Genomic DNA, 27,823 nt, shown 5'->3' on the forward strand with positions numbered 1-27,823 from the left:
ACAACCTTATGTTCAGTGCCACCAAAACAGTCTCACCTTTTCTAGTGGTTAGTGGTGGCACTGAACATAAGGTTGTCCTTGCCCCACTGAAGGATAGTATGCAGATCAATGTTTAAGGCACTAGTTGTAGACAATCTTGTAGTCTGGGATGTCAGAGTATTGCATGGTTTGTTTAATGGCTATGTGAGTAGGCGATTTATGTACAGGAGAAAGAGAGTAGTCCAGAATGGGTCGTGAAGCTTGAAGAGAGGGAGCCATTTACCATGACATGAAGAGAATGACCATACAGAAAGCTGGCTAGCCAATTATAGAGGGTGGCAGGGAGACCAAAAGATGGCAATTTGTTTAGTAGGCTTTGATGTCAGAGTCCAAGGCTTTGGAAATGTCGAGGGCGACAGTAAGTTTCTCCGTACCTTTCTATGGTACATGTCCAGTGGCAAGTGATATAAGCTATGGATCTTAAATGGCAGAATACGTCTGGTGGTCACTGATTAATTGGTAGAAGTAGCAGAGGAGTTGTCTATTGATAACATTCTCCATTATTTTACAGAATAGTTTGACAGCAGACTTCTATTGCTTTTTTTTTTGGAATAGGATGGATATAAGATTGCTTTCATCCATTGGGTTAAGTACCAGATATATAATAAATTATAGAGATGATGCAGGATGGGTGTTAGCTCTGGAGCACAATGTTTGAGAACTGGAGAGATGCCATCAAGACCCAAAGACTTTTTTAGTATCCAAGTTATTTAGTAGTTTTCTGATGACTTTTTTTTGTTGAAAAACTACAGGAGATATACGGTGCTTGAATTCCAGTATGGTAGGAGATGATTTCCCTTGCTCATCTACATGCAGTAGTTTGAGGAAAAGTGATGCCAGGAGGTCAGCTGAGTTAAGTAACAGTGGTGCCAGTAGGATGAGAGAGAAATGAAAGTGCAGGAGAGCAGAAGTTCTGTCCAACAGCATTAGCAAGTAACCAAAAGGCACGACTTCCATCTGGACAGGAGACAAGTTTCTGCTGGTAGCCTTTAAAGATCAGACTTGGATTTGTTGATAACTGATTATAGGCAGAGGCAAGTTGAATTTTTTTGTTTCAACTGGTCTGACACATTTTTGGTTGAACCAAGGCTTGGAAAGTGGATGTGGATTATGGGTTGAATAGGGGATGAAAGCATTCATACCAGTGAGAATAATTTCTATGAATCGCTTACAGCAGATGTTAGGATCAGGTGAGTAGAAGCAATAGTCAGATCAAGGAAAGGAGGAGTAGAAATTTCAGTCCATCCCAAGTGGCTCCTTTGTAGTGCCAGGAGGTGTGAGGGCAGAGTGGTTGGAGAAGGGACTTGTACAAGTTTGTGGTCTGAGTTGCTGAGAGGAGAGGTGAGTTCTATGGTGTATCTGGGAAGTGAAGAAGGTTACAGAGATTCTAGTAGGTAAATGTGCAATTTGTGCTAGGTCATTACTAATAGCAGAGACCTGCTTCACGTCCTGCTTGGTCAGTGGCATCAGAGTAGGGAAGCCAGCTGGAATTGTGGATGTTGAGGTTGCCCAAGAAGATGACCTCATTATTTGGATAGCTGGATTGCATGTGGTCAATCATTTGTGAGATGCAGATGGGAGAAATCCAAGTGGTTACCAGTGTTTGGAGACTGGTAAATGCAACAAATGAAAGTTATTAAATGGAGGCAAGGAAGCCTTGAGCCGAGAAGGTTAAAAGCAGGGTATTCGAAATGAGTCATTCTCTAGCATGCTATGCCAGATTTCACAAAGGCACAGGTTGTAGCCCTTGTGGTGAAAGAAACTGTGAAGAATGTAGTTTGCACTGAAAGTGGACAGCAGTAGATGCAACTGAAATCTGGGCTTCCATCAAGAATAAGATGTCTGGTCTGGAAGGATGAAAGTGATGGTGGATGTCATTTATATTTGTGCTAATGCTATGAATGTTAGCAAAGTGGATGTGAAAGTCAGTTCATAATGAAGAGATTCTGGCTTGGTTGTATGTTGTGATCAGACATTTTTGATAGGATTAGTGTACGAGGGGATTTGCTTTTGTTGCAGTGTCACTGTTATTGTTTCTGTGAGTCTTCATAAGTGATAGAAGATACTCTTGGATTTGACTTCTATAAAGAGAAACCAGTCTCCATGCCATGACCTTGACAGTGACCCCCCCCCCTGACATACCACTACTCGGACTTCTTCTCTAGACACGACCTGGCAGAGCAGGTGACAGCAGATTACACACCAGTTGATCGGGAATCCTTCAGACTCATTACTGACAGGTTTGGGCACATGAAGTAACTGGTGCCATCGTGTACCACCATTTTAACTGATGTATCCTCAAAATAGAGGATGTTAACTACTAAATTTATTTAGCTAAGTAGATTATAAAGTCAATACTTTGTCACCATGGCATCTTCATAGGCAGACAGAAATATATTAAATACATGCATGCAGATAGGATATTGCAGTATTAACCAGCATCCTCTATGGGTGTGCTGATGGAATCCTGCTGAAGGTCTCAATATGATGGTTCTCCCCATCACCATAGGATCCTGCCTTTCACATGCTGTTTGCCTTTATGTGATATGCCTGCATGTGTTTAGTATATTTCTTAGTGCCCACAAAGATACCTTGGTGATCAATGCAAATTATTGGCTTAATAATCTAATTAGCTAAATAAATTTACCTAGGTAATTATCTCTAGCATGCATGCTCTCTCCACTAAACATCAACATGAGTGATAATCAAATAGTATACCTAATTAAAACTCTTTACTGTTTCTTGGAAATGTTAATAGAAATCAGTGGCAACTATAGCAGCCTTTCAAAATAGAAACCGCCATGTATCAAGACTCCATACTTTTGCTGATGCTTTTTATCCTATATATGGAATATATTATAAACTTAGTCTTGGAAAACAGTTGGTGGGGGGAAAAAATCAGATTTGCTGATGACTGACCTAGTAGCAAAGAATGAACATCAGTTACAAGAATTAACAGAGTTTCTAAGGCATTTAGTGATTAGAGATTAAAGATCAGTATTCACAAATCAAAAATAATGTCTTCAAGCCTATGAAAATTTAAAAAATTTCACTAACTTTGGAAGCAATAAACATACAACACAGATGGCCAGTCTAAACATGATATTAAAGCATGCATTACTAAAGCAACTAATGCCCATTAGAGGTTACAGCTGCTTTGGAAGGACAATAAGATACAGCTAACGGCAAGACTATATCATTAATAACCTTGTTAACTCTGTCTTACTATATGGATGTGAGAGTTGAACATTGCTAAAGGCAGATGAGAAAAGACTATTGACCTTCAAGATAAAGTGCTACAAAAACTTTTGAAGATGCCATAAACTGCACACATAACAAATGACAAGGTTAGAAGGAAAATATTATTGCTAAAATACATAGGAAACAGCTCTTGCAGCTAGGCCACTGGTTAAAACAGATAGTTTACCTAAAATAGCACTAGAGTGCTTGAATGCTAGTATTAAAAAAAAAAAAACAAAACAATTGAGGTGACCAAGAATTACTTGGATAGATAATATTAGAAAATGGACTAATTTTTAATTTTCCACCTAGTTAGGAGATCTCAACACGTGGAGAGAGTATGTTAGGACTGTAACCTAACTGTTAGTATCCCACATATATAGACCAACAGTATTCAAACTGTTTTCCCCAGAATCCCACGGAAAATCCTAGGTTTCTGTGGGATTAATTTGAATTCAAGAATATAAATAAATGTGTTTTTACATTATGGAAAATACCAAGATCAGCGATCAAAACTTTTCCCACCTTTGCAACGAGTTGCCTGAGATTGTACTACGTACTAGGACTACTTGCATTAGCTCACGCTAGTAACTGCCAATACTTTTATAGTTTACTATATTCGGCATGAAACTCTCTGATTCCAATCTTTGAGTTTCTTATTCGGTTTTAAAACAATGTGGGATTTAATATTCCCTTAATTTGAATAATGTTTATATCGCCGAAATAAAGCCTATTGGCTCTTTATATTTAAATATAAATAGATCATTTTTATTGCATCAAATAATTTATCATTTTTGAATTGAAGTGCAAGGCATCTGTCCCCATTCCCAAAAGTGTAATACCTAGGTGAGTGGTTTGCCCATTCCTAAGTCAGCCAATCATAATTGGATGACACAATTCAAAATAATGAGTTATTATTAATTCAAAAAAGTGACTTAGTTGAGTGTTGAATGAAATAAACATAGCATAATAGGAACACAATTTGTATTTCAAGTCCAGATATTGCTCCCTATATGTTTTTATTTTATTTTTTAGCAGTTGTTAATTAGCTACACATGACAGTTTACATGATCACAGTGAAAGTGTAAGATCTTCATTCATATTACTTATCAAATGGAAATTAGATAAGTAATGAAATGACTGTTTGGCACATCAAGGTTCTGGAAGTGGATTCTAAATAAATTGCAGAAGAATGTTCATGTTTTTCTTTTGTTTGTTCAGCTTTCTGTTTAAGATTTCTAGTTTTTAACCAAAGATACCATAGTTGAAGGACAAATATTAATTAAAATTCTTTAATTCATTTTTTAATTATCATCGATCACAAAATCTATTGTGATCATGAAAATTCTTCAGCATCATCTGCAACTGATTCACAATCCACTTCCAGAACCTTGACAAGCCAAACAACCATTTCAGTAAAGCCTGAAGGGTCTCTTAAAACAAGAAATTAAATGAAGATGGTCCTAAAAAAAGGAAATATGATGAAAGCTATTTAAGTTTTGGACTGTAAATGAAGATGAGTCAAATGTGAAGAATTCCAGCAAAATTAAGAAGACACGTGGAGAATAGACACCCACATTTGATAGGCAAAAACATTGAATATTTTAAGTGTAAATATGAAGAGCTCAATAAAATAATTTCAAAATTTATTTAAGCGATAACGAAAAATCACTTAGGTTTTCTAACTCATCCTTGCTTACGCTTGGAATCGCCGAACTTTATATAGTTTCTATATTCGGCTAAGAAACAATATGGGATGTAATATCCCTTAAATTAAATAAGTTCATGTCGCTGAATTGAATCCTTTGGCTCTTCATATAATTAGTAATTTATTAGGACACCTTCTTGGCAATTCTCATAGAAGGGATGTAAATTCTCTTCGCTACAAACTTGATATTAACTAGGTCTACCTACTCACTGATGAGATCTCAATAAAGGTTGAAACCAGTCTGGGTAGTGACCTTCTCTCATAATGTTGAACAATAATACAGCTCCCAGGAGTTAAGTTCACATTATGGGTAAATATCAAGAATAGTGATCAGATCTTGCTCCACCCTTTCGATGAGTTGCCTCAGCTTGCACTACCTTCACGGGTCAGTTGCTGCTCTATCCAGGTATTTGCTTACGCTTGGAATCGCCGAACTTTATATAGTTTCTATATTCGGCATGAAACTCTTTGAGTTTCTTATTCGGCTAAGAAACAATATGGGATGCAACATCCCTTAACTTAGATAAGTTCATGTCGCCGAATTGAAGCCTTTGGCTCTTCATATAATTAGTAAACTTTTGAGTTTAATTTTTTTAGAGAAAAGGGTGGCCTTTGTAAAATATCTCGAGAAATAAGTTTTGTTTAACGGATTTTCGCTAATTATTTTACAATTAGATTTTTGTCTAGAATAATAAAATATAAGAATGTACTAAGTAGTTGCAATAATAAAAGAATTGTAAAGATGTATATGCTGCTAAAAGGGCACATGCATTAAAGAAATGTTACTAAGAGCTTAAAAAGACATGTCGGATTAGCGCCGAGCGCCGCAAAGATCGTAAGGTCAAACGGCCTGCGACGACGTAGGTTCATTCATTGCTCGTGGCTAATCCTGGAATGTTCCGAATTGAGAACAAAGAACTATGATTTGAGTAAAACGGCAATACAGCACATGGTTCAATGATTTTTTTCGACCTGCGGTTGACCTTTCCTGGACTTTAGAGCAGCACCTACAAGGGCTCCGTCCGGAATAGAAGGATTGTTTTTCCCGCCGCTGATGCCTGATGTACTTTTGACGCCCACTGGCTCTAGGCTGCAGATAGCCAAGGCAGAACTCCAGTGCATAATTCGAAGGAAGACTATCGAGGATTTGACCTGATAGAAGTGGCCACATGTATCATTAAGGAATCGAACTTTCCTCTCGGGAAATTGTTAACAAGCAAGCCCTCGTTTTGTTTTGCAGTATGCGATACGATTGTGTCTAGAAATCGTAAACAGAAAGAAAGAGGCTAATTGTTAACTGGCGGCTATATGTGAACTGAATGTTTTATTAATGTTGTCTGATTCTCGGGATGCTTGATACAATATCTGAATTAGCCTTAATTAAGAAGAAAATGTAATGAAAGAGAATTAACTGTGATAACGTTCTTATAACAATTATGTATGCTTACGAGTTATATTTGTCCCATAGAGGATATTCTGTGTAAGTAAAATTGAGTAATTTTGCTAATAAAAGTGTTATAATCTATGATGTTCAGATAGTGAGTTAATGTGTGATATATGGTGCATTTTGTTTAAGTTAGTATTTAATCATTCTTTCTATGCTTTGTATCATGTCTTTGAAGTCAAAATAAATGTTTTGTTTTTACAATTGCCTGATTCTAATTCCTAAGCCAATGTACTATCCCGAAAATAATTAACGAACGCATAATGCATAACGGTACTGACTTGATGGGTGAAGCATAAATGCTTTTCATATTCCCCTTCATCTGAAAAAGAAAGTTCTTTGGGTGGAGAATTATTGAGCTTTAAGCTCGCCCTGAAAGGGCAGCAAGATTAATGTTTTCAGCCGAGCATAGAATTGACTTGGGTCTCTTGTATTTGTAGAAATCTGCTTCGTTGTAGTCTGATGCTTGTTTGATCAGTGGTTTCGGATGATTGATCGTCTTATTGAAGAACTTTTCAGCTAGGTCATGAAGAAGAGTTGTGATGTAGGGAATGTTGACGTCTCTGTGAATTTGGGAGTTTCTGATAAACCATGGAGCATCTAAACTCATTCTCAGATATTTGTTTTGCAATCTCTGCAGCTTCTGAATATTTGCCTTCGAAGTGTGACTCCATGCAGGAGATGCATAAGTTATGGCTGGGCGTATTACCATCTTGTATATGAGCAGTTTGTTCTGAGTATCTAATTTACTTTTACTGTTGATCATAGGGTAGAGCTGCGCTATTGCTTTAGACGTCTTTGAACTTATGTGTTCTATATGGTTGGTGAATTGTAGTTTTTTATCCAGAATTACTCCAAGATATTTGACTGTATTCTGCCATGGGATTTTAACACCTAGTAAATGTATATCTTCCTTGATTTGAGGCTTTTTTCTGGTGAACAGTATGGCTGATCTCTTCTGTGGATTGGCTTGAATTCTCCAGTCCATTAGCCATCTTTCCAGTGTGTGAATGCTGCTTTGGAGTCTCTTAATAGCCAGTTTTGGGCTGAGAGATCTAGCTAATAATGCAGTGTCATCAGCATATAATGCAGTGATTGTTGAGCTTGGGTTTTGAGGGATATCAGCAATAACAGCAAGGGGGCCAAGAGTGAGCCCTGCGGTACTCCTGCCAGAACCTTGCGTCTGGTTGATACAGTTTCATTTATTTTGACTTGCATGTATCTGTCTTTAAGGTAAGAGTGAATTATTTTAACTAGCTGAATAGGTATATTGAATGCGATAAGCTTGTAGAGAAGACCTTGGTGCCACACCTTATCAAAAGCCTTTGCAGCATCTAAAAAGACTGCAGCTGTATGAAGATTCCGATTGAAGCCTTCGGAAATGTACTCGATCAACCTGTGGATCTGCTGAACGGTGGAATGGTTTTTTCCGAATCCAAATTGCTCATTTGGGATTATATGTAGTTGGTCCGTTTGTGATTGAAGTCTAGTAAGCACTACTTTTTCTGCTATCTTTCCAAGGTTAGACAAAAGACTAATAGGTCTGTAGTTTTCAGGGAGTTGAGTGTTTTTTCCACTCTTTTTAATTGGTGTGACATCTGCTATTTTCCATATTAAAGGGAAATACTGGAGTCTGAGGATGGCATTAATTATGTTGACTAGATGTACAATGGCTTTTCTGGGGAGTAGTTTGATTATTCTGTTCGTAATTCCATCTGGGCCTGGAGCTTTATTGTTGTTCAGGTGGGTTATAATATTTATAACTTCTGTTGGAGAAGTGGGTGTGAGAGATTCTAGATCATCTTTTTGTTCTGTTATGGCCTGCCTGACTCGGCTGTGAATCTTGTAGATGAGATTGATGTTCAAATTTTCATATGAGGGGTTGCATTGACTTTCCAAGCTGTCGGCTAGAGCCTCTGCTTTTTCCCCATCATTGTGAGCTATTCCTTTCGAGGTTTGAATTGGGGTTGGAAAAGTTGCCTTTTGGTGCAGAAGGTTCTCATAAACTTCCATATGGAGTTGTCCTCAGGGTTTAAATTTGTCAGCTTAGATTCCCACTGTTGGTTTCGATGTGTCTGGAGGGCTTCCCGTACTTGTCTGTTTAATTTGTTCAAGTTTGCTTTATCTTGAGGGGCTCTTGTGTTATGATACCGCTTTCTGGCTTTGTTTTTCAGTCTAATTAAATCCATAATTTCTTCGGGGATCCGTCCACTAGGGTGAAAAACTGTGGTTTGGGTAACTGCCTTTATTGCATTTTTGATTTGGATGGTAAAGTTGTTTACAGCCATTTCTATCTCCTCTTTAGTGTGAATAGTTGGAACTGGGCCAATGTGATCAGGTAAGATTCTGGTGAGTTTGTCCCAAGATATGAAAGAGTGGGGAGGGGAGAATTGTTCTTGTGTGCCAAGTTTAAGCAGAATAAGGTTGTGATCTGATGAAAGTTCATTTATTGCTTACAGCTGGTATTGGTATCTGATGTTTTTGAGGACAACTATGTCAAGTACATCTGAACTTCCAGTTGGGCTATGATGGGTGGGCTCTGTAGGTTCGGTTACAACAATAGAATTTTGTGTTGCATAATGGTTTAGAATTCGACCTTTATCATTAATTATGGAGCTATGCCAGGCTGTATGTTTGGCATTAAAGTCACCAGCCATGATGATGGAATCGGAGAAGCCAAGAATGGGGTCCAAATCGGATACCAGCAATGGAATGCTGGGTGGATTATATACAGCGTAGATTTTGATATTTCCAGCGTTGTTGGTATTAACTTCTATGCCAGTTATCTCTAGGTTCTTGGTTTGGGGATTGGTCAGAACATTGTGGCTTAGATAGTTTTTAACATATATAGCAGTTCCTCCTCCACTTCCAGTTAGTTTATCTGTTTTATACATGGTATAGTTCCGTAATTTGGGATTGTTAGCTGGCCTGAGATGTGTTTCGTTTACCAGTATTATGCCTGTGAGAGAACTCTTGTAGTTCTAGGATTTTATTGCCGAGTCCGTTGGCATTCCATGCCGTGATCATGAGAGAGTTGGGATGGAGTTTTCTTCTATTCATTACTGAGGGCTGTCAGAATTGAATGGGTACCTTGTAGGAATCTTTTCGTGGAGGAAGGTGAAGGATTCGTCAAACTGAATTCTTGTAACATGGTAGCTAGTGAGGCAGTTAGTACTGAAGTAAGATTTGAGCCTACATGGTCATGAGTTGGAGTAGTCTTTGTTCGTGCTGCCTCTGCATAAGTTTTAGGCATTTGTTTCCTTTCTTGAGTTGTTGGGTTACTGATGGTTTGAGCTGGGGTATAACTAGCACGGCTGGCTTGAGCATCGCTGAATTGTGTTGGAGGGGTAGTTTTTTGTAACCCTCGGTTATTTGGATGTGTAATGCATCCCTTGTAGTTTGCAGGGTGAGGTCCTCCACAATTTGCGCATTTAGCTGGAGCGGATCTTGGTTTTTTGCACATGACTGTCTGGTGGCCTTCGCCACATTTTAAACATCTGTAATTTGCTTTGCAGAGTTTTTGGGCATGGCCAAATCTTTGACACCTATGGCACTGCCCAGCCACCGACTTCCTCCTCAGTGGCTCAGTAGAAATTCTGAGGCCACATATCGTTGTTAATTCATATATCTCTTTCTGTGTCTTATCAATTTCTACGAGTATTAGTGGCATTGGTCTTTTATCTGTTCTGAGCATCCTGCTCACTTTCACTGGTGTTAGGTTCCGACTCATGAGATCAGTGGTGACTTCTTCACAGGTGACCCCCTCGGTCACTCCGCGAAGCACAACCTTGAGATTTTTCTCGCTGGGTAAAGCAAAAGTATGATATGGGAGACTTTTGTTATCCATTAATCTTGTTAGCTGTCTGCAGTCAGTGACTGAGGCTGGTTGGATTTTGACACCATCTTGATTTTTGGCCCAGGAATATGCAATTTTGTGTTCTCTAAGGGCTGTGGTGACAGTGGTCCATTTGTCCTTGTCCCTAAGTACTACTGGTGGTACCTTTTCGGTGTTCTTTGGGACTTCTAATGTACTTAATTATTATTTGGTCGTCAGCAAAGAGGAGAGTGTTTAAGTTTACTGTAGGAGAAAGTTTAATTCCTTGATGTAAATTTTTATTCCATTTTATTATTATTTCATTTAAGTAAATATTAAAAAGAATTGCTGAGAGGGGATATCCTTGTCGGACCCCTTGGTTTATCAGTGCAAAATATTAGAACTCGTAAATGATAGCTAGTGATTTAATCTTATTTGTATTTGATTATGTTCATATATACTTGTGATAGCTTTTAGGATATTATTTGGTATTTGTCTTTCTTTTAATATGTTAAATAATATGTTTCTTTTAACTTTGTCAAATGAGAGATTCTTTTATAACTCATTTAAACAGACAATACATTGATAAAACCCTAAAATACAGTTCACATTAGAAAAAATTAAATAACTGTTTGCCCTTTCTCAACCCACAAATACATTCATATGCATTCTCAAAAAAATGGAATGGGAGTCCAAAGCATGTAAAAATTACAGAAAAAAAAATTATACCAAAGAATAGATGGATCAAAATGTTACTTTGCATCCTCCATTTTGGTTCATTTGCAAAAACAACTCAATTTTTTTTTTTTATTGCACTGCATAAAATTCCCTGAAAAATTTGGAAAAAAAAAACCAAAATGAAAGAGGGGTACAAAGTAACATTTCCAATCACCTACTCGCCAGTGTTCAACAATAATTCAAATCTACGCTCCTGACCGGTCACATGAAGAAATTGACACTTTTTATGATGAGTTGCAAGATTTAATAAGAAAGATATATTCATCGTGATGGGAGATTTTAATGCCAAAATTGGGAAGTTCACCCCAGGCTTGGAAGATGTGATGGGCAGGTTTGGAGTTGATAACAGAAATGAAAGAGGAGAAAGATTATTAGAATTCTGTAAAGCAAATAATCTATTTATCTGTAATACTTTTTTTTTTTTCCATAGACCTTCGCACAAATACACATGGACCTCACCATATGGTGCAATAAAGAACTGCATTGATTACATTTTAATCAAATGCAATTGGAAATCATCAGTGCAAAATGTTAGAACTTTAAAAACTCCAGACTTCGACACTGACCATGAACTGCTTGTGGCAAAAATTAAATTAAAATTCAAGTACTGCAAATCATGAGCTCTTATCAAAAAATGGACCTGTCAAAACTGAAAGAGAAATTTATGCAAGACAACTATCCAATACTATCAAATAGGTAATGAGCTTACACGATTAACCTATGATGATATAGAAAATACATGGAATCAAGGTAAAAAAATTGTTACAAGTACTGCAAGAAACATACTTGGTACAACATCAAGGCCAAATCATGAATGGATAACCCCTGAAATTTTAATTACTTTAGAAGAAAAAAGAGAAGCAAAGCATATTTTAAATATAAAAAATACATAAGAAAATAAACAACATTATAAGAATCTTAAAAACAAAATTGATAAAATGTGCATATTTGCTAAAAAATAATTGGTTGGAGGAAAAAGCAAAACTGTGTGAAGAAGCTAATAAAAGTTTTGCTTTTTCCTCCAAAAAATATTAAAACAATTGGGAATAACTACTATCAAATATTATTTCAAAAAGAATATGAGGAGGAAAGTATAACAGAAGAGATGATATATTGCTGAGACCACCCATAACTGTAGCAGAAATTATAAATGCACTAAACCAAATGAAACTTTCGAAAGCTATGGGCAAAGATGAAATATCTATAGAACTCTGGAAATATGGTGGCAAGGAAGTCATTAACTTCTTAATGAAATTATTTAATCAAATTCTTTATACTGGAGTAATTTCAACTGACTGGAAAACAGGAGTTATTATACCAATTCACAAAAAAAGAGAAAAGAATATGTGAAAATTATAGACCCATAACACTCTTAAGTCATAGTTATAAACTATTCATCTGAATTAGACAAAAGAGAACACAGGTGCTTACAGAAAAAATCATAGAGGAAAACCAAGCAGGATTCAGGCCACATAGATCCACTATAGACCACATTTCCCACCATTAATAATATAGCAGAAAAATATTGAGAATACAACCTGACCATATACTGTTGTTTTATAGATTTCTAGCAAGTGTTTGATTCAGTTAATAGAAACAAATTGATCACTATTTTAAAAAACGATTCGGATATTTCAACATTTATTACAAATTATTATGGAGACACCAAAGCTTTTGTTAAAACAAACAACATTAAAACCGAGGATTTCAGAGTTGAGAAAGGTGTAATGCAGGGTTGTCCTCTCTCACCTCAACTCTTTATCCTAGAAGTCTGTAAAACCATAGCTGATGAACCACGTGTAAAAATCAATGGAGCAACATTAATCACATTAAATATGCTGATGATATCATTATCCTAGCAGATTCTAAATCAGAAAAAACTATTAATATTCTAAATGACTCCTGTAAAACTTATGGTATGAAAATAAATCTTCATAAAACAAAAATAATGATGATAGGTAGAGAAGAAGAAAATATTTCCATAAATCTCGAAAATCACCCATTGGAACAAGTTAATAAATATGTTTATCTTGGTAGTCTCATTTCTAGTAACCTCAACAATATGGAAACAGTCAAACACAGGCTAAACCTAAGATGGAGCAGCATGAATAAACTAAATAAAATCCCAACAAGTCTAAAATTAAAATTATATAAAACAATTATCATCCCCTCGGCTACTTATGCTTCAGAAGCCTGGAGATTAACTCAGCTACCAATCAAGAAACTTCAAGCATTTGAAATGAAATGCCTCAGAAAAATTAATAACACCCACTGGATGCAACATAAGACTAATGATCAAGTCAGAATAGATTTAAACTTCCCAGATGACATAATAGATACAATCATTAAACATCAACTGAGATGGTTTGGTCACTTCCAGAGAATTGCCCCTCATAGACTGCCATATTTAGCTCTGAATGGATATATAGGAAGTAAAAGACCTAGAAGCAGACCAAGAAGTACTTGGATCAGTGGCATAGCTAGAGCTGTTGCCGCCCCTCTCAACTAGTAACCAAAAATACTACAAAAAGTCAAAACGATGTATAGGGAAATAAATTAAAACACTATGTTTATTTTTTAAGTAAAACTTTAATTTCAACATTCTAAAATGTTATTTTCTTGCTTTTCTGTTAGCAAAATCGTCGATGATATTGGAGAAGTCTATTTCATAGTAATGTACGTAATTCTTAATCAAATTTTATTTAGAAAAACTTCTCTCACAAGTGGCAACACTTACAGCAATTGTGAGGAAAATTCACAGTAGTATTACAATATTTGGAACTGAGTTCTCGAGACTGTATTTGATAATTAACTGCAAAAGTTCAAAAAGGTTGAAAGTGCCGCCCCCTCCTAGCTACGCTACTGACTTGGATAAAGTTGCTGAAAGAACATTCCCATCTGCCCAGCTATGGAGTCATGACCGAGATGGCTAAAGATCGCGATAAGTAGAGAACCTTTCTTCTTAGTGGACTCAATTATCAAGCGGATGAGATGATGACTCGTCGGTATCAGTTTCCCCCCCTATAATTGTACAAAGAAAAGGAATTCGATGCGAAATTTGCGGGTTTCCAGGGGAAATAATCTATTTTACACATATATCTATTCGTCGACTGGGTCATGTAAACAATGAATCAAATACTAGATAGGAGGTCGATTGCAATTTAGAAAAAAAAAATTACTTGGCTGACACAAATTTAATTGTAGAAGATATACAGTAAATCTGAAATTCCAGACCGCAAAAATGTCACAAATAAACACGCTAGCAAGAACATTGTTTACCAGCAGCAGCTATTTCCTTCATTTTATCTTTTCCCACAAGGTATCTTTTTTTTTTTTTTTTTTTTTTTTTTAAAGGAATAAAAATAATATACAGCTTTATTTCACATGAAGTGGTCATATTCACACAAGGAAGCAAGTTGAAACCTTCACTGATGCAGAGCCAAATAAGCTATCTCAGACTGATAAATAAAATATATGTACTACAAAGTACATTCAAAATTTAGAATTTTGACATTATATACCTGTTCATTCCGGGAAACACCTTCACCACCTATTCCAATGTCTTCCGCCATAGTTGAAATTACCCAGATAGTCTCGTTACTTGGTGGAGTGAACTACATCATAATAATCGCAGCCGTACTATCTATGCAGTTCTATTAACTTTTCATCGTTTCATGAAAAATATATCCAAAGCACAATATCATCTTATCAGATTTCAAAAGGATTTATTTTGCATATTTCAGAAAATTCATAATCTGAAAACCATACAGGTCCATTCTGAATTTGCTATTAGTATTATGTAATCGCTTTTTGCATGTGAGTTCGAGATTACAGTTGTGATTTGTCAGTTTTGAAGTATGAGATGTTAACGGTTTGCGAAAGTTGTGGTAGGCTTAGGTGTATGTGCTTCATTTGACTTATTTTTTTATTTTTCATATATTTGTTAACAGCTCGCCTTCAATACATTTTACTTGATAAGCGAAGAAAATGTCAAGTGTGAGTATGTTTATAAAAATATCAAATGAATTCATTAGTAATAGATGAAACTTTTTTAATGCAGTTGGTTAACTGATTACACATCATCAGTCCATTAGTTTGTGTTTACATTTTATTTCTTTACATTTATGGCACAGCAAGTAATCATATGGGGTAAGATGATTCATGCTATTAGTATCATAATAAATTTATTAATCGTGATGCAGGGTGAAATATGCTTATCCTTTGCCTGTTACACACGCCATCTTTAGGAAGTTCAATCTCATTATTGTAAAATCCATAGCATATTTCTCAATAAATCTCTTCTGTCCGAATCTTTATGTATTTATTGATATGGTCAAAAGGCTGTTAGCTACTTTGTGGACTTGCCGTTGTATCGTTTGTTGAGAATAGAAAATTAAATATTTAACAGTCGAAATAAATCATTTCGGCATTTAGCTTTAATTATAATCAGCAATCAAGATTTTTCTGTAAGAAAATCTTGCATACTAAAATCTTCTAATTTTTTAAGTGAGTTAAAATTTAATTTTTTTCCTACTAATATTCTCATTGACAATAAACAGAAATTGTATAAAGCAATTAGGAAATTCATCAAAATATTGATTATGCTGATTTTTAGATAGGTATTTTCAACGCAATTCTATTCCAGATCCTAGAATAGAAAACAAACACTTGAACTCTGAGATGCAGGGTTACCAAGGGCCTTTTATTATTGTATGGAGTTAAAGGATTTGTTGTTGTTGGAGGGCACTCTAGTCCACCTGACAACCTTTGTTTGGCCTGAACCCAGCTTGTTCTTCTCTGAGCTTCACCACCACAAATTTTCTTAGCTGTTTCTCAAGAATACTTGCATAGATTTTACCAGGAACACTCAGTAGGGAAATTCCTCTGAAATTCTCACATTCAGTTTTATTCCCTTTTTTTATAGATGGATACTATGAGTGCTCTACTCCAATCATCTGGAATTCAATCCTCCAACAAAGCCTATGAATTACAGTGTAGCCACTGTAGAATTTTTATACCTCCCATATTTTAGCATTTCTGCTTGAATATCTACTTAAGCTGCCTTTCTGCATTTCAGGTTTGCGATAGCTTTTTCTACTTCAAGAACAGATATATATTCTAGATGGCATTCCTGTTGAGTGTTTTCTACCACAATTCTGTCACTACTTGTTTCATTTAACAATCTTTTAAAGTATATCAAAAATATATCAAATCCATATATCAAAAACTTTATCTTCAGTTTTCATGTCTCCCCCTTTGTTATCTCAAATTCCTTTTACAGTACTCTCCATCATTTCTGAGCTTTTTCAGTAGCCTCCAGAATATTTCTCCATCTTCCTGATATTTATTTTCTGTGTTCTTACCAAACCCTTCCCATGACTTTTTTTTTGGCTAATTCTACAAAATGTTTTTTTTTTTTAACATTTTTCGCTGTATTCCCTAAAAGCACAAGATGACTTACTTGCCAGGAACGTTCAGTGTGCTTTCTTCTTTTCCTTGGCTACCTCTTTAAGTTCCTGAGTTCACCATGGAGTTCTGATTTTTTAAGGCGGTGAAATATACATAGAAGTTAGTTAATAATCTCATCTTCCCTAATTCTATATATCAACCCTTACTAATTTTTCACAGAAGCACAAGAAAAATGCAAACTGGTTAGTTTGCTTCCATTTGACTACCAACCTTATGCAGTTGAACTATAATACTCTTCATTCCTCAGGAATTCTGCCATTTGCAAGAGTTCAGCTGATTGTATTGGAGTTTCTTAGTCTGCATCATTGCAGATATTCTTGAAATATGTACTGAAATCACATTCATTCTCACTGTTTTTGTTGAAGTCTAGAGCAGTTATTCTAAATATTTTCTTATTTTCATTCATTACCATCCAGATTATTGCAAATTAGTTTTTATGCTCTTCAAGGTGAATAGCAGATTTACTGGTCTTTCCAAATACTTTTTAAGTTGCAGGTATAAGTAACCTTAGCTCCAGGATGTGCAAAAGGATCAGACTGATCCTTGGAAGAATAGATGAAGGTTGCTAGCTATGCAATTTCAGTGGCATGGAGGTTATAGTAATAAATAACATTAGTTGTTTTTTAGATGTATCCTGGATATAGGGAATGGAATTAGTTTTAAGATTTGTGTGCATCAGGTGTGGAAGGAATAGTGACACATATAGTAATGTTGTCTATTTCATGGGGATTGTAACCATTGGCTTAAAAAATGTTGCAGAAATAAGAATCCTGTAAAAAGGACTATCATTGAAATAAATAGCTCTGGCTTTATGCATGTTTTGAGCTTACTGCACTGTTGGAATAAATGGCATTGTAACAGCTTATGAGGTGTGGCTATTAAATAATGAGACTGGTTCGCAAAAATGTGGTTTTTTATTACAATTGTACAACTTAATTGTTATCTCCTTCAACATACCCCCCCCCCTCCTATCTATACACAGATACATACAAATTTTTCACTGCTGGAAGCAGTGCTGCAAGTCATCAGGTGTTATCTGCTTCAGTAGGGCTGCTATTTTCTCCTTGACATCATGGAACAGCTGACAGCAGAGCTGGACTTGCAGAAGATCATCACATATGATGAGACATGGATTTTCAAGTATGATCCAGAAACAAAGAGACAATCGCTACACTGGAAAACTCCCACACATCACAGAGAATGAAAAAAGCAAGACTGAGCAAGTCAAAACTGAAAGCAATGTTGATTTTTTTGATTTATATTTATTTATTTTATATATATATATATATATATATATATATATATATATATATATATATATATATATATATATATATATATCAATGGCATGGTAATGGTTGAATGGGTACTAGAGGGTCACACAGTTAACCAACATTATTACCTTGAGGTTCTGGCCAAGCTGAGAGAACGAGTGAGGATGAAGAGACCCAATCTGTGGAAGAACAATGCTTGGATTCTCCATCAGGACAATACTCCAGCCCACAGTGCACTGTCTGTAAAGCAGTATCTGACTGATAAGATCCCAGTGTTGACCATCCACCTTACTCGCTGGACTTAGCTCCATGTGACTTTTACCTTTTTCCAAAGTTGAAATCTGCATTGAAGGGCACCCATTTTCAGTCAGTGGATGAGGTAAAGGAGAAAATGGCACTACTGAAGCAGATAACACCTGATGACTTGCAGCACTGCTTCCAACAATGGAAAATTCGTATGCTGTATAGATGAAGAGTGTATGTACATATATGTACAGTATATAGATAGAGGGAGTGTGTTAAAGGAGATAACAATTAAATTTTACGATTGTAATAATAAATCGCATTTTTTTGCAACTAGTCTCGTTATTTAATAGCCACACCTCGTATAAGTCAGCTGACAAATAATCATACTGTTACTTACTCTATCAGATTGTGCCTGGATGGAGTCTGAGTATACAGCTAGTAGGTACACTGTTGAGGCCACATTTGGATTGTGGAATCATGTTCAAGTTATTCATCCCTCCTGGATGTCTGTTCCACATATTTTAACAGTATTTTGACAATGAAAGACTAGTGTAAAAATTATTTCTATTGCAGTTAAAAAAAAATCAATTTCCAAAATATCAAAAATACAACAAAATGTTTTTAAAAAACTTACTTTACCAGTGTGTAATGACTTAATACTAACTTCAGCGATGTACACTACCACTTACCAAACATCTAAACTCAGTGTGTTATCACTGAGCTGTCACTGGCATCCTCTACTATTACAGCTCACCAGAACTTTCCACAGTACATCATACATATCCTTTTTATAAAAAGGGTGAAGCATGCACTTACATCAGATCTGATATTCCATGCTCGAGTGTATTAGAATCTCCTTTATATGATCTACTTGGATTCAAGGTTTCCTTACCTCATTATTTGCTGCATTTACCTTCTCTGAAAATTCATTACATATAAACTAACTCCCAAAGAGTAAGAATCTTTCTTGAAGATTTCAACATCCACATGTCGGATCCACTCTCCTCTAACTTGATGTGCTAACCTGCAAGAGAAGCTGAATTGTTTTCTGCAATAATTCTGACCTAATTCAAGTAAATAATCTACCTACCAGAATTCCTAACAATCTTCATCATTCTCCTAACACTGGACCTTTTCTTAACTAGTTCTTCAAATACACTGCTGCTGTTAGCTCTTGTCTTGGCAACTCTTAACCTTGTCCATGTTTCTTTTCTACATATAATCCTTCTCCCACCCTTTCTCAGCTTCATATTGTAAATCACTATAGTCATTCCAACTGGGATGGCTTTGGGATTTCTGTCTCTTTTGGCCGAGTAGTTAGCACACCTGTTCTCCAACCAACAGGTCATGGGTTCATATCTCACTACGAGCATGGATGTTTGTGATTGTCTTTAGGTAGGAGATGAATATCATCACCCCAGTGTAAGATCATTGCCTTGCTTATTGGAGGCCTAAAGTAGCTTGGAAAAGTTTCATGTTTAGTCTCTAGAGCAGAATTTCTAGACTATATAAAAAAATTGATAAAAATGGGGGGGGGGGAATTGGAGCCTACCTATGGTACAAATGCGCCGGCATGCAAATCTGCATTCATAGCCGTTGTCAATTACATGCCCAAAGTACTGTCAGTTTTCCCCATTCAGTTCTTGAAAAATTAATGGAAGACCTATCAATACTCAACTCCTATGCTGTCTTGAAGACATTTTAATAAATGACCATCAGAATGATTTTTGTCCCTATCAATCAACATGAAATCTCTGATTTCTATGAAAGAGGATTAGGAATCACTTTCTATAGAAAGCAGTCCTCTAATTTATTGAATCTCAGTTGGTTTCCCTTGATAGCTCCAATGCTTTTGACTAGGTCTACCACAGAGGTCTATTAAATATGCTCCCATGTGTTGAGGCTAAAGGGCTGAGAGAAACCCATGTTAGAGGCTTAATGGAGTGAAACAGCCCTCTGAAAGGATTAAAAATATTATTTAATTCTTCCAATATTTCATCTCAGTCAAGAAGGAAGTACAATATGAGACTTGTAACATGCATACAAAGGCAGCATAAAACATTGAAACAGATGAAAGACTAAGAGTCCTAACTAGGTGGCATGCCCTCTTTGGGCACCTGTTGGCAGCCTTGGATGTAAACTGAGATCTCGACGTATTAGTGTTTCCAATATTTTTGGAAGTTTGATGCAACATATTTATTTAAATTAGGTTGATTTCTGAGAACAGCTGCAGATTCCAAAAATAGTCTTTCTCTTCTAATATTTACTGCAATTGATCATGGTGGTCTTTTTCCAAATTATTCTGAGCCATATCTAAAGCATGGTTTGCAAGGTCCAATTTACCATAGTCATGACTGCAGATCTATTTTTTGTGTTCTTCCATGCAGATGTTTGCTGATCTTCCTGTCTGACCATAGTAGGCCAACTTGCAGGCACAGAGAGAGGAGGGAACTGATCTTTTGCAGAATGTGTAAGGGTAGCAAGTTTTTGATAGGGCTTGAAAGGCACACAGAGATTGTATTTCTTTACTGGCTGTTTTTTCTGAAGTGCCTCAGACATAGGGAATGATGATAGCATTACTAAAATCTTTCTGAAGAGAAGGTTGAGAATTGTGAAAAAGATTGATTATTTTTTGGTAATCTGGGAATTGTAGCTATTAGACATAAAGCTGTGAAGTATATAAAGTTCTCTGTTCTTGCAAGTTGGCCTACTATGGACAGATGGGAAGATCAGGCAACCATGCATGGAAGAACCAAAGTAATAAACCAAATTTTCATAAAATATATTAAGCTAAATTCTAGGAATGACTTGAAAATGGAAAGAAAGAATGAACATATGAATGCTTGTGTACATTGCTAATATATTAGCTTCCATTCCCATTATTACTTTCTGTCTCTATTCTGCTGTGTGATATAGCTCCATCTTCTCTTCAAATTTCAATTCTTTACATCAGGTTATCTCTTCTACTTTCTGCTCTAGCAACTCTTGTTTTCCTGCATCATCACTCACTCACTTTCTCATGAACTGCAAAATGTCTACATCCTTCTTCTTCACAAATGTCCACCTATTCTAAACATCTATATTTTTCTTTTTGCTATGTCATTGATTATGAAATTTATTCTGAGCTTGTAAATTATCTTACCAATATAATTCCTAAACTTAAATTTATTAAGCCTACCCACTCACCTTTACCCATCACTGGCTTGATCTGTCTAGTGGATAACATTTCCATTATTTTGGCATAGATGTGTGCAGAAGTCTTTAGGTAGTAGCTGACAATTTTTAATATTGGTTAAATACTGAAATGGCTTGAAAAAAGTTGTATGGTGCTAGTCCCTTAAGTGTGAGTATCATTGAAAAAAGTGTAGCATACAATCTTAATTTCAATAAAAGAAAAGTATTTTACTGAAGTAAAATACATCTCAAGTGGACTCTTTATAGCCAGTTTCAGCCTTCATCCTTTCTGCTTCTTGTTATGAAACAAGGTGGTGTAGAAAAGGTAAGCATGTAAAAAAAAAAATAAATAAATAACCTGCTTACATAATGAATTGTAGTTGTCATGTTGCAAAAGTGCCTGCTTTTTCTATTCCCCAAAAAAGTACAAATGATTAAAACAGTTTTTAATAGTGATTATTATCATCAAATTCCTGATGTATAACCTTAAAGGATATATAGGATATTCATAAACATTATAAGGAACAGTCCCTGTCACTATGGAGAGTTCCCTCTTCCAGGCGATCTTATTTCCAGCTTTTTTCTTTAGTAATTTATAACCTCTTTCAATTAATTACTGTTTTGTCTATCTTATAAACCTGCTACCATTATTTTAGTTTTTGCTGCATTTATTTTAAGCAGCACTTCATCTATCCTAGATAATATTTGATTTAAATTCTGATTTTCAGCTAATAAAGTATATCACCAGCAAAGCATATATGTATCTGCACTCCACCTACTGTCACCCTGTTCATTCCTTCTTTTATTAATTTCATTGCATTATTTACATAGAGGTTGAAATCTAAGAGTGACAGAATGCACAACCTTGACCTTGTTTTATACCTTTTCTTTCTGCAGTTGCTTCATTTTCCTGTATTGACATCTTTATTTTCTGGCTGGTAAACAATTTCTTATCTCTCCGGTCTATTCCAATTTCCTTCATTATTTGAAAAAGCTTATTCCGTTTAATACATTTTTCAATACTTTTCTAAATCTATACAAGCAATGTAGCTTTATTTACTTCACTTCTTTGGTTTATTATTTTTCTGATTGCTAGTATTGCTTCTCTAGTTCCTTTATCATTCTAGAATCCAAACCGATCATCTCAATAACATTCATTTTTGATTTTATTCTATGCTTCACCATATTTAGCATGTTCTTTGAGGCATGATTTGAGTAAACTTAATGTTTGATAATTGTTCATCTGTGGCATTTCCTCTTGGATACTGTGATGGTGACAATGTTCATTCTTCAAAGGCACTTCTAACTGCCTTCGAAGGACACCTACATCAGGTCTTTTTCCTGTCATCTTGGCATCAAACACTTGTTTTGTTAATCTTTCCTTTCCCATTCTGTTTAAGCAACCATACTAAGTGTGATGACTCTGCTCACATTCCTGAATGGTAAGTGTAGTTCATTCTTAATATTCTTCATTTTTAATGATTATCATTAATGTTATCCATTCACTTCCCTAATTTTTTTCAGAACTCTCAATTCTTATATTTCTAACCTATCTCTTAGATCTATAAGTTAAAACTGGTTTGAATAATGTCTTGTATATAGATAGTTCAGTGTTGTGACTAATTTCTCTCTTATTCCATATAAATTAATTTCCTAGCATATCAGCTTTACTAATTCTCTTGTCTCTTTCCATCTTTAATTTGCCATTTTCAATAAAAATTGGCCCTAAATAGCTGATGTGTTGTACTATAGGCTCTCCATTTACGAATTTGTTTAATGTTTTCAGTGTTCCTGCCTATTTTGATAGTGTTTATCTTTTTTTTATTGCTGATGTTCATGCCACATTTGTTACAGCACTTATTCAATTTAGAAAAGGGAATCAGTTTATATTGCATTTATTTATGAGTATAACATATGCATAAAAAGTAGAGATTAACATTTCCAATTTTGATATCAGGTTTAATGCCACTATCCTTCATAATGTGATCCATATAGATGATGAACAACAGTGGTGATGGTGTGCATCCTTGTCTCACACCTGATTTTACATCAGACCATCTTCCTGTACCTCCTACAGTTTTAACTGCTGACTTAAAACTTAAATGTAGACTGTGTACTGTTGGGTACAGTATTCCATTTACACCAAAAAAATAGTGTTTTGTCTAGCTCTCTTTTTGGCACCTTGTTATGTGTCTTTTACAGATCTGTATACCTTAAATACAAATCTAAGTACAAATCTTAAAGAGAAATTATTATATTTTAATGATTTCTTAGCTTCCTGTCATGAAGTGAAAGTGATCCTGACAGCCTTTGTTTGGCCTGAACTCAACTTATTCTTCTCCATTTTTCTCTTTAAGTTTTCTTAACCTCCTCCACTGAAACACTCAGTAGGGAAATTCTGCTGTAATTCTCACATTCAGTTTTATTTCAGTTTTTATAGATAGGTATTATGAGACCTCTATTCTGGTCATCTGGAATTTGAACTTCTGACTACACCTTCTGAATTATGCAGTACAGCCCACTGTAATACCTCTATACCTCCATACTTGAGCATTTCCAGAGGAATATCATCCACTCAACCTGCCTTCCCACATTTCAGGTTTGTAATTGCTTTTTGTACATAAATATTGATATGTATTCCTGATTGCTTTTCTTTTGAATATTTTCTACCACTGCTGTGTCACTTATTTCCGTTAGTAGTCTTTCAAATCAATTATTGCAGACATCTAGAATATATTTATCTTCAAATTTCATGTCACCTTTATCATCTCTGATCCTTGTAACTGTATTTTCCTTTATTTCTAAATGTTTTCCATAGCCTCCTGAACATTTTGCTACCTTCCTGAGTCTTACCAAGATTTTTATGTGGCTACTTTTACATTTCATTCCTACAATTTTCTCTCTATTCTCTTAGGGCATCTGCTGACTTGCTAACTGTAGATATACCTTCTTCTTCTTCTCTAGGAAAGCCTTTTCACTTGTGACCTAGCAATCTTCACTACATGCCTCTGGTTGAATCAGTATTTTCTTCAATCTACCACTGAGTCTCCAAGGATCGATTGTTTTCAAACTCCTTCATTTGACTCATGGAGTCAAAGGACTCATTGCAAGGTCTATACTCTTATCATGCAAGAAGATTATCGAATCGTATCTATATAGACTTAAGTAAACCTCTGAATTTTTATTCTTCTTTCTTTCACACATGATGATTTTCTTTTTGGTGTGAAATTCTATTCTATTTAAAACTAAATAAATGAGCACCTTCCTATTTCAAATCTCTCATATATTCTTATGTCCTGAATTAGTGTGCCGATATCACTATACACAATAACATAAGTCAGTGAGACATCTTATGTTGGAACATAGTACTAGTGATGACTAATCCATTCCTGAAAAGAAATCATTATGTTTTTCCAATTTCTCCAAATTTTTGAAACATGCTTTTATGTCTTGCATTTCATTTCCTACTCTGTTGTTTAGATCTCCAACTTTTTTATCAGCTGCTTCCTCTAATAATTCAAAAAATTTCTCCAGTTCTTTCTTCATAGAACCTTCTGTTGGACCATAGTCAAATAATCTCATTGTCCATCCCTATTTAGATGTATGCCCATATCACTCTACTTGATATTGAAAATTATAGCTATTCTTTTCTTTCCCTGAATAGGTGAGAAGAATCTCACCATTTTAGTAATACCAGTTATGTTGATGTGTTGACTTCTTTAATTCTTATGCCATTTCTTTTTCATTTTTTCGGTATCCTGGTGGATACCTACTATAGTTTGTAGATCTCTGCTTGGCGTCTTGCCAAGAATAGTTGATTCATGCTGAAGAGGAGAAAGAAATGAAGGACGTACGAATTGGTCGCCAACATGCGAAATCATGTGCTTTATAGGTAAAATTTTCCAACTTTTATACAGGCAACATAGTTAACTACAATTATCATAAAAGAGAAGTTAATTTTCCGACGTGTAATAATAAACAACTCATCCCACATAATGACTGATTACCCTATTATCAGAATGGATTCTCCTCCTCCTGTTGACATGTGCAGAAGTGTTGAATGGTTTCGAATCTGTGGGCGTACTATAACAAGATAAAGTGAGATTGGATGTTCACTCAGAAGCACTGATCAGTTTTCTGCATTTCTTAAAAAGCTATATGGAGGTCTCCTCCCAGTTATATTCTAGCCTTGACCCTTATCACTAGGGTTGCTAACTGGCAACCCTAGTGATTTTTGTCTGGTAATATATGTGATGACATTAGTTAATTAAATAATGCAATTTCTGAAGTAGTAATTTTAGAAACATATAAAACGTTAATACTGTTACTTTGAGAAAGGAATCATCTGAGCAAGTGCAGTTTTTGATGTTCTGTATAGGGACTAGTTAACCATTTTAGTAACATTTCACAGTTTTTATTTTACTGGGTTAGAAAAATATACAATTTGAAGCAGTTATAGCTTTTAACACGCTACCGGCCAGGACGTATACATACGTCCAAGTTTCCATGGATGTGAGGGGGGGCGCACATGCCAGAACACTCTCCCCCCCCCCCCAAAAAAAAATACTCGACACTCGGGAGTTATCCCGAGTGTCGAGTCATCAGAATTCAAGGAGAACCGGCCTACCAGTCCGGAACACAGGGGTTGGGCGCCAGGGGACTGAGCTCCTAGTTTTAATATAAGTTTGTGTCGTGTCCTGTCACCAGATTAGTCACTCACCTTTTAATCTTCTCTACCACCTCCTGGTCCCCCAAGAAACTCAGGTGACCAAATTTGTGCATAGTAGTCAAGATGTGACTTTTTCAGCATCCAAGTAATCCTTTAAGCCTGTTTACCAACTTTTGCGATATGCCCTCTGAACTTCAAATCTCTGTCTATCATTATCCTTAAGTCCCTAGCCTCATCAATTTCCTGTAATCCGATACCATCAGTATGATGGTATCAGATTGTAGGAATTTTGCAACATTAAATTGATAATCATTATCCTATGCCTAGAATGCCAATTTATTTAAATCATCCAGCAGGATAACTGCATCACCTTTATCAACTATTGCTCACCCTAGCTTTGTTTCATTAGTAAACAACTGAATATCCCTTCTTAAATCTTTCCCTATATCATTGATATACAAATTAATCAGTGCTCTAGTACAGAACCCTGAGGTATTCCACTAGTCATCCACATTCGCCTAGATTCCACTCCAACATATACTACTCTCTGGTGGCTATTTGTCAGCACCCCCCCCTCTCCCTCCCCATCCATTTGCACCAGCTTCTGTAATAGTATGTTCTGTCAAATGCATTTGCAAAGTCCACTCAGTATCACGGTATGGTCATTTCCTTTATCCAATTCTGCTTTCACATTTTTTATAAAATGTGAATAAATTACCAAGATAGGACTAACTCTTTACAAAGGTGTGCTGTCCATTATAGAGTATCATATCTGCTATCTATGTGCTGTTGGATTTTACCTTTAACCAATTTTTCCAGTACTTTAACAACCACTTGTGATATATTAATTGGCTTGTAGTTTGCTACCTCTGTCTTGCAGCCATCTTACCCTCTTTCCACTCTCCTGGAACACTGCCAGTGACACTCAGATTGAATAACTTCATCAGAGGCAATGCCAATTCTCTTCACATTCACATAGTGCTCAGGCTGACATGCTATTCATTTTCGGTATGCTGAACACTTCATGTACCTCAATTTTGATATGCATCTCTGTGACATCTGCACCTGGATATTTATTATTTATTTATATTTCCTTCTCTCTCCTCCGTGCTACATTGTTTAAAGTCATCCTATTATGGCCATTTTCCCATTTACTTGCTATGATATGAATAAACTGTTATTAATCTTAAATTTCATTTCTGTTTTTCATTATATATAAAGATTAAAATAACTGACTGCTCCTGATTCAGTAAAAGTTAAAATATTTTTATTGAATCAAGAGCAGATCAACAAAGTGAATCTACACTTGAATATGAAACTCTTTAAAAAAAAAAAAAAAAGCTGAAACATTTAAGTTAATGTGTTATCTAGCTATGACAAGTGAAAGCACATTATTATTTTGGTTCCTGTATGGAATCATAGGTATCATCTCAGGAAGCTTCGTAGAGGTCATACATATCCTATGTGTCACACTATGCCTATCATAGTACTCCTTAAATTCTTTCACCATGCATTGATTACTATTCAGGCAGTGTATTTCACTCGCCCAACTACCCACCATTTTTTTAGTAAACATCTGAAAGTTGAGAAAAATTTGCTCAACTTTTTTTTTTTTTTTTTTGATGACCACATTCCTCAACCTTAAAAGTAATTCTCCCTTTCTCTTTTGAACTGGAAATTTTCTTTTGTCAGTCCTAAAATGATCTCTCTCTCGCCATCATGAGATTTTATCCTCATGTTGGAGGTTTAATGGAGTTGACAGCACTAGAAAAGGATTAAAAACTAATTTTGATGCTTCCAATATTTCATCTCCATCACTGAGACATCTTCAAGGAATATAAATAATATTTACGATGGAAAATAACAATAGCTTACCCTTCCTAGACACCTTAGTAACACACCTTCTGAATGGTAACCTCTCCTAACTGTACATAGAAAACCATTCACACGGGCAGATACATTCACAAACTTTCCCACCACCACTCCTCTCAACAATATGGCATCATTA

At 35.6% G+C, this 27,823-nt stretch overlaps 2 protein-coding genes across 2 annotated transcripts in view; one reads left to right on the plus strand and one right to left on the minus strand.

The window, feature by feature from the left end:
* Positions 1-14,741, minus strand: part of Arl6IP1 (ADP-ribosylation factor-like 6 interacting protein 1) — a 95,913-nt gene extending 81,172 nt beyond the window's left edge. The window contains exon 1 of the mRNA XM_090410873.1: positions 14,505-14,741. Coding sequence (XP_090266999.1) covers positions 14,505-14,555 — 51 coding nt within the window. The 5' untranslated portion in view covers positions 14,556-14,741. The remainder of the gene's footprint in view (positions 1-14,504) is intronic.
* An 80-nt stretch (positions 14,742-14,821) lies between these two features.
* The window catches only part of LOC150095037 (ubiquitin-conjugating enzyme E2 S), a 58,920-nt gene continuing 45,918 nt past the window's right edge, over positions 14,822-27,823 (plus strand). The window contains exon 1 of the mRNA XM_090410872.1: positions 14,822-14,979. Within this exon, the coding sequence (XP_090266998.1) occupies positions 14,971-14,979 (9 nt within the window). The 5' untranslated portion in view covers positions 14,822-14,970. The remainder of the gene's footprint in view (positions 14,980-27,823) is intronic.

Source organism: Typopeltis vanoorti, chromosome 21 (assembly GCF_054136105.1).
Source record: "Typopeltis vanoorti isolate ZY-2024b chromosome 21, IOZ_Tvanoo_1.0, whole genome shotgun sequence".
Taxonomy (NCBI): Eukaryota; Metazoa; Arthropoda; class Arachnida; order Uropygi; family Thelyphonidae; genus Typopeltis; species Typopeltis vanoorti.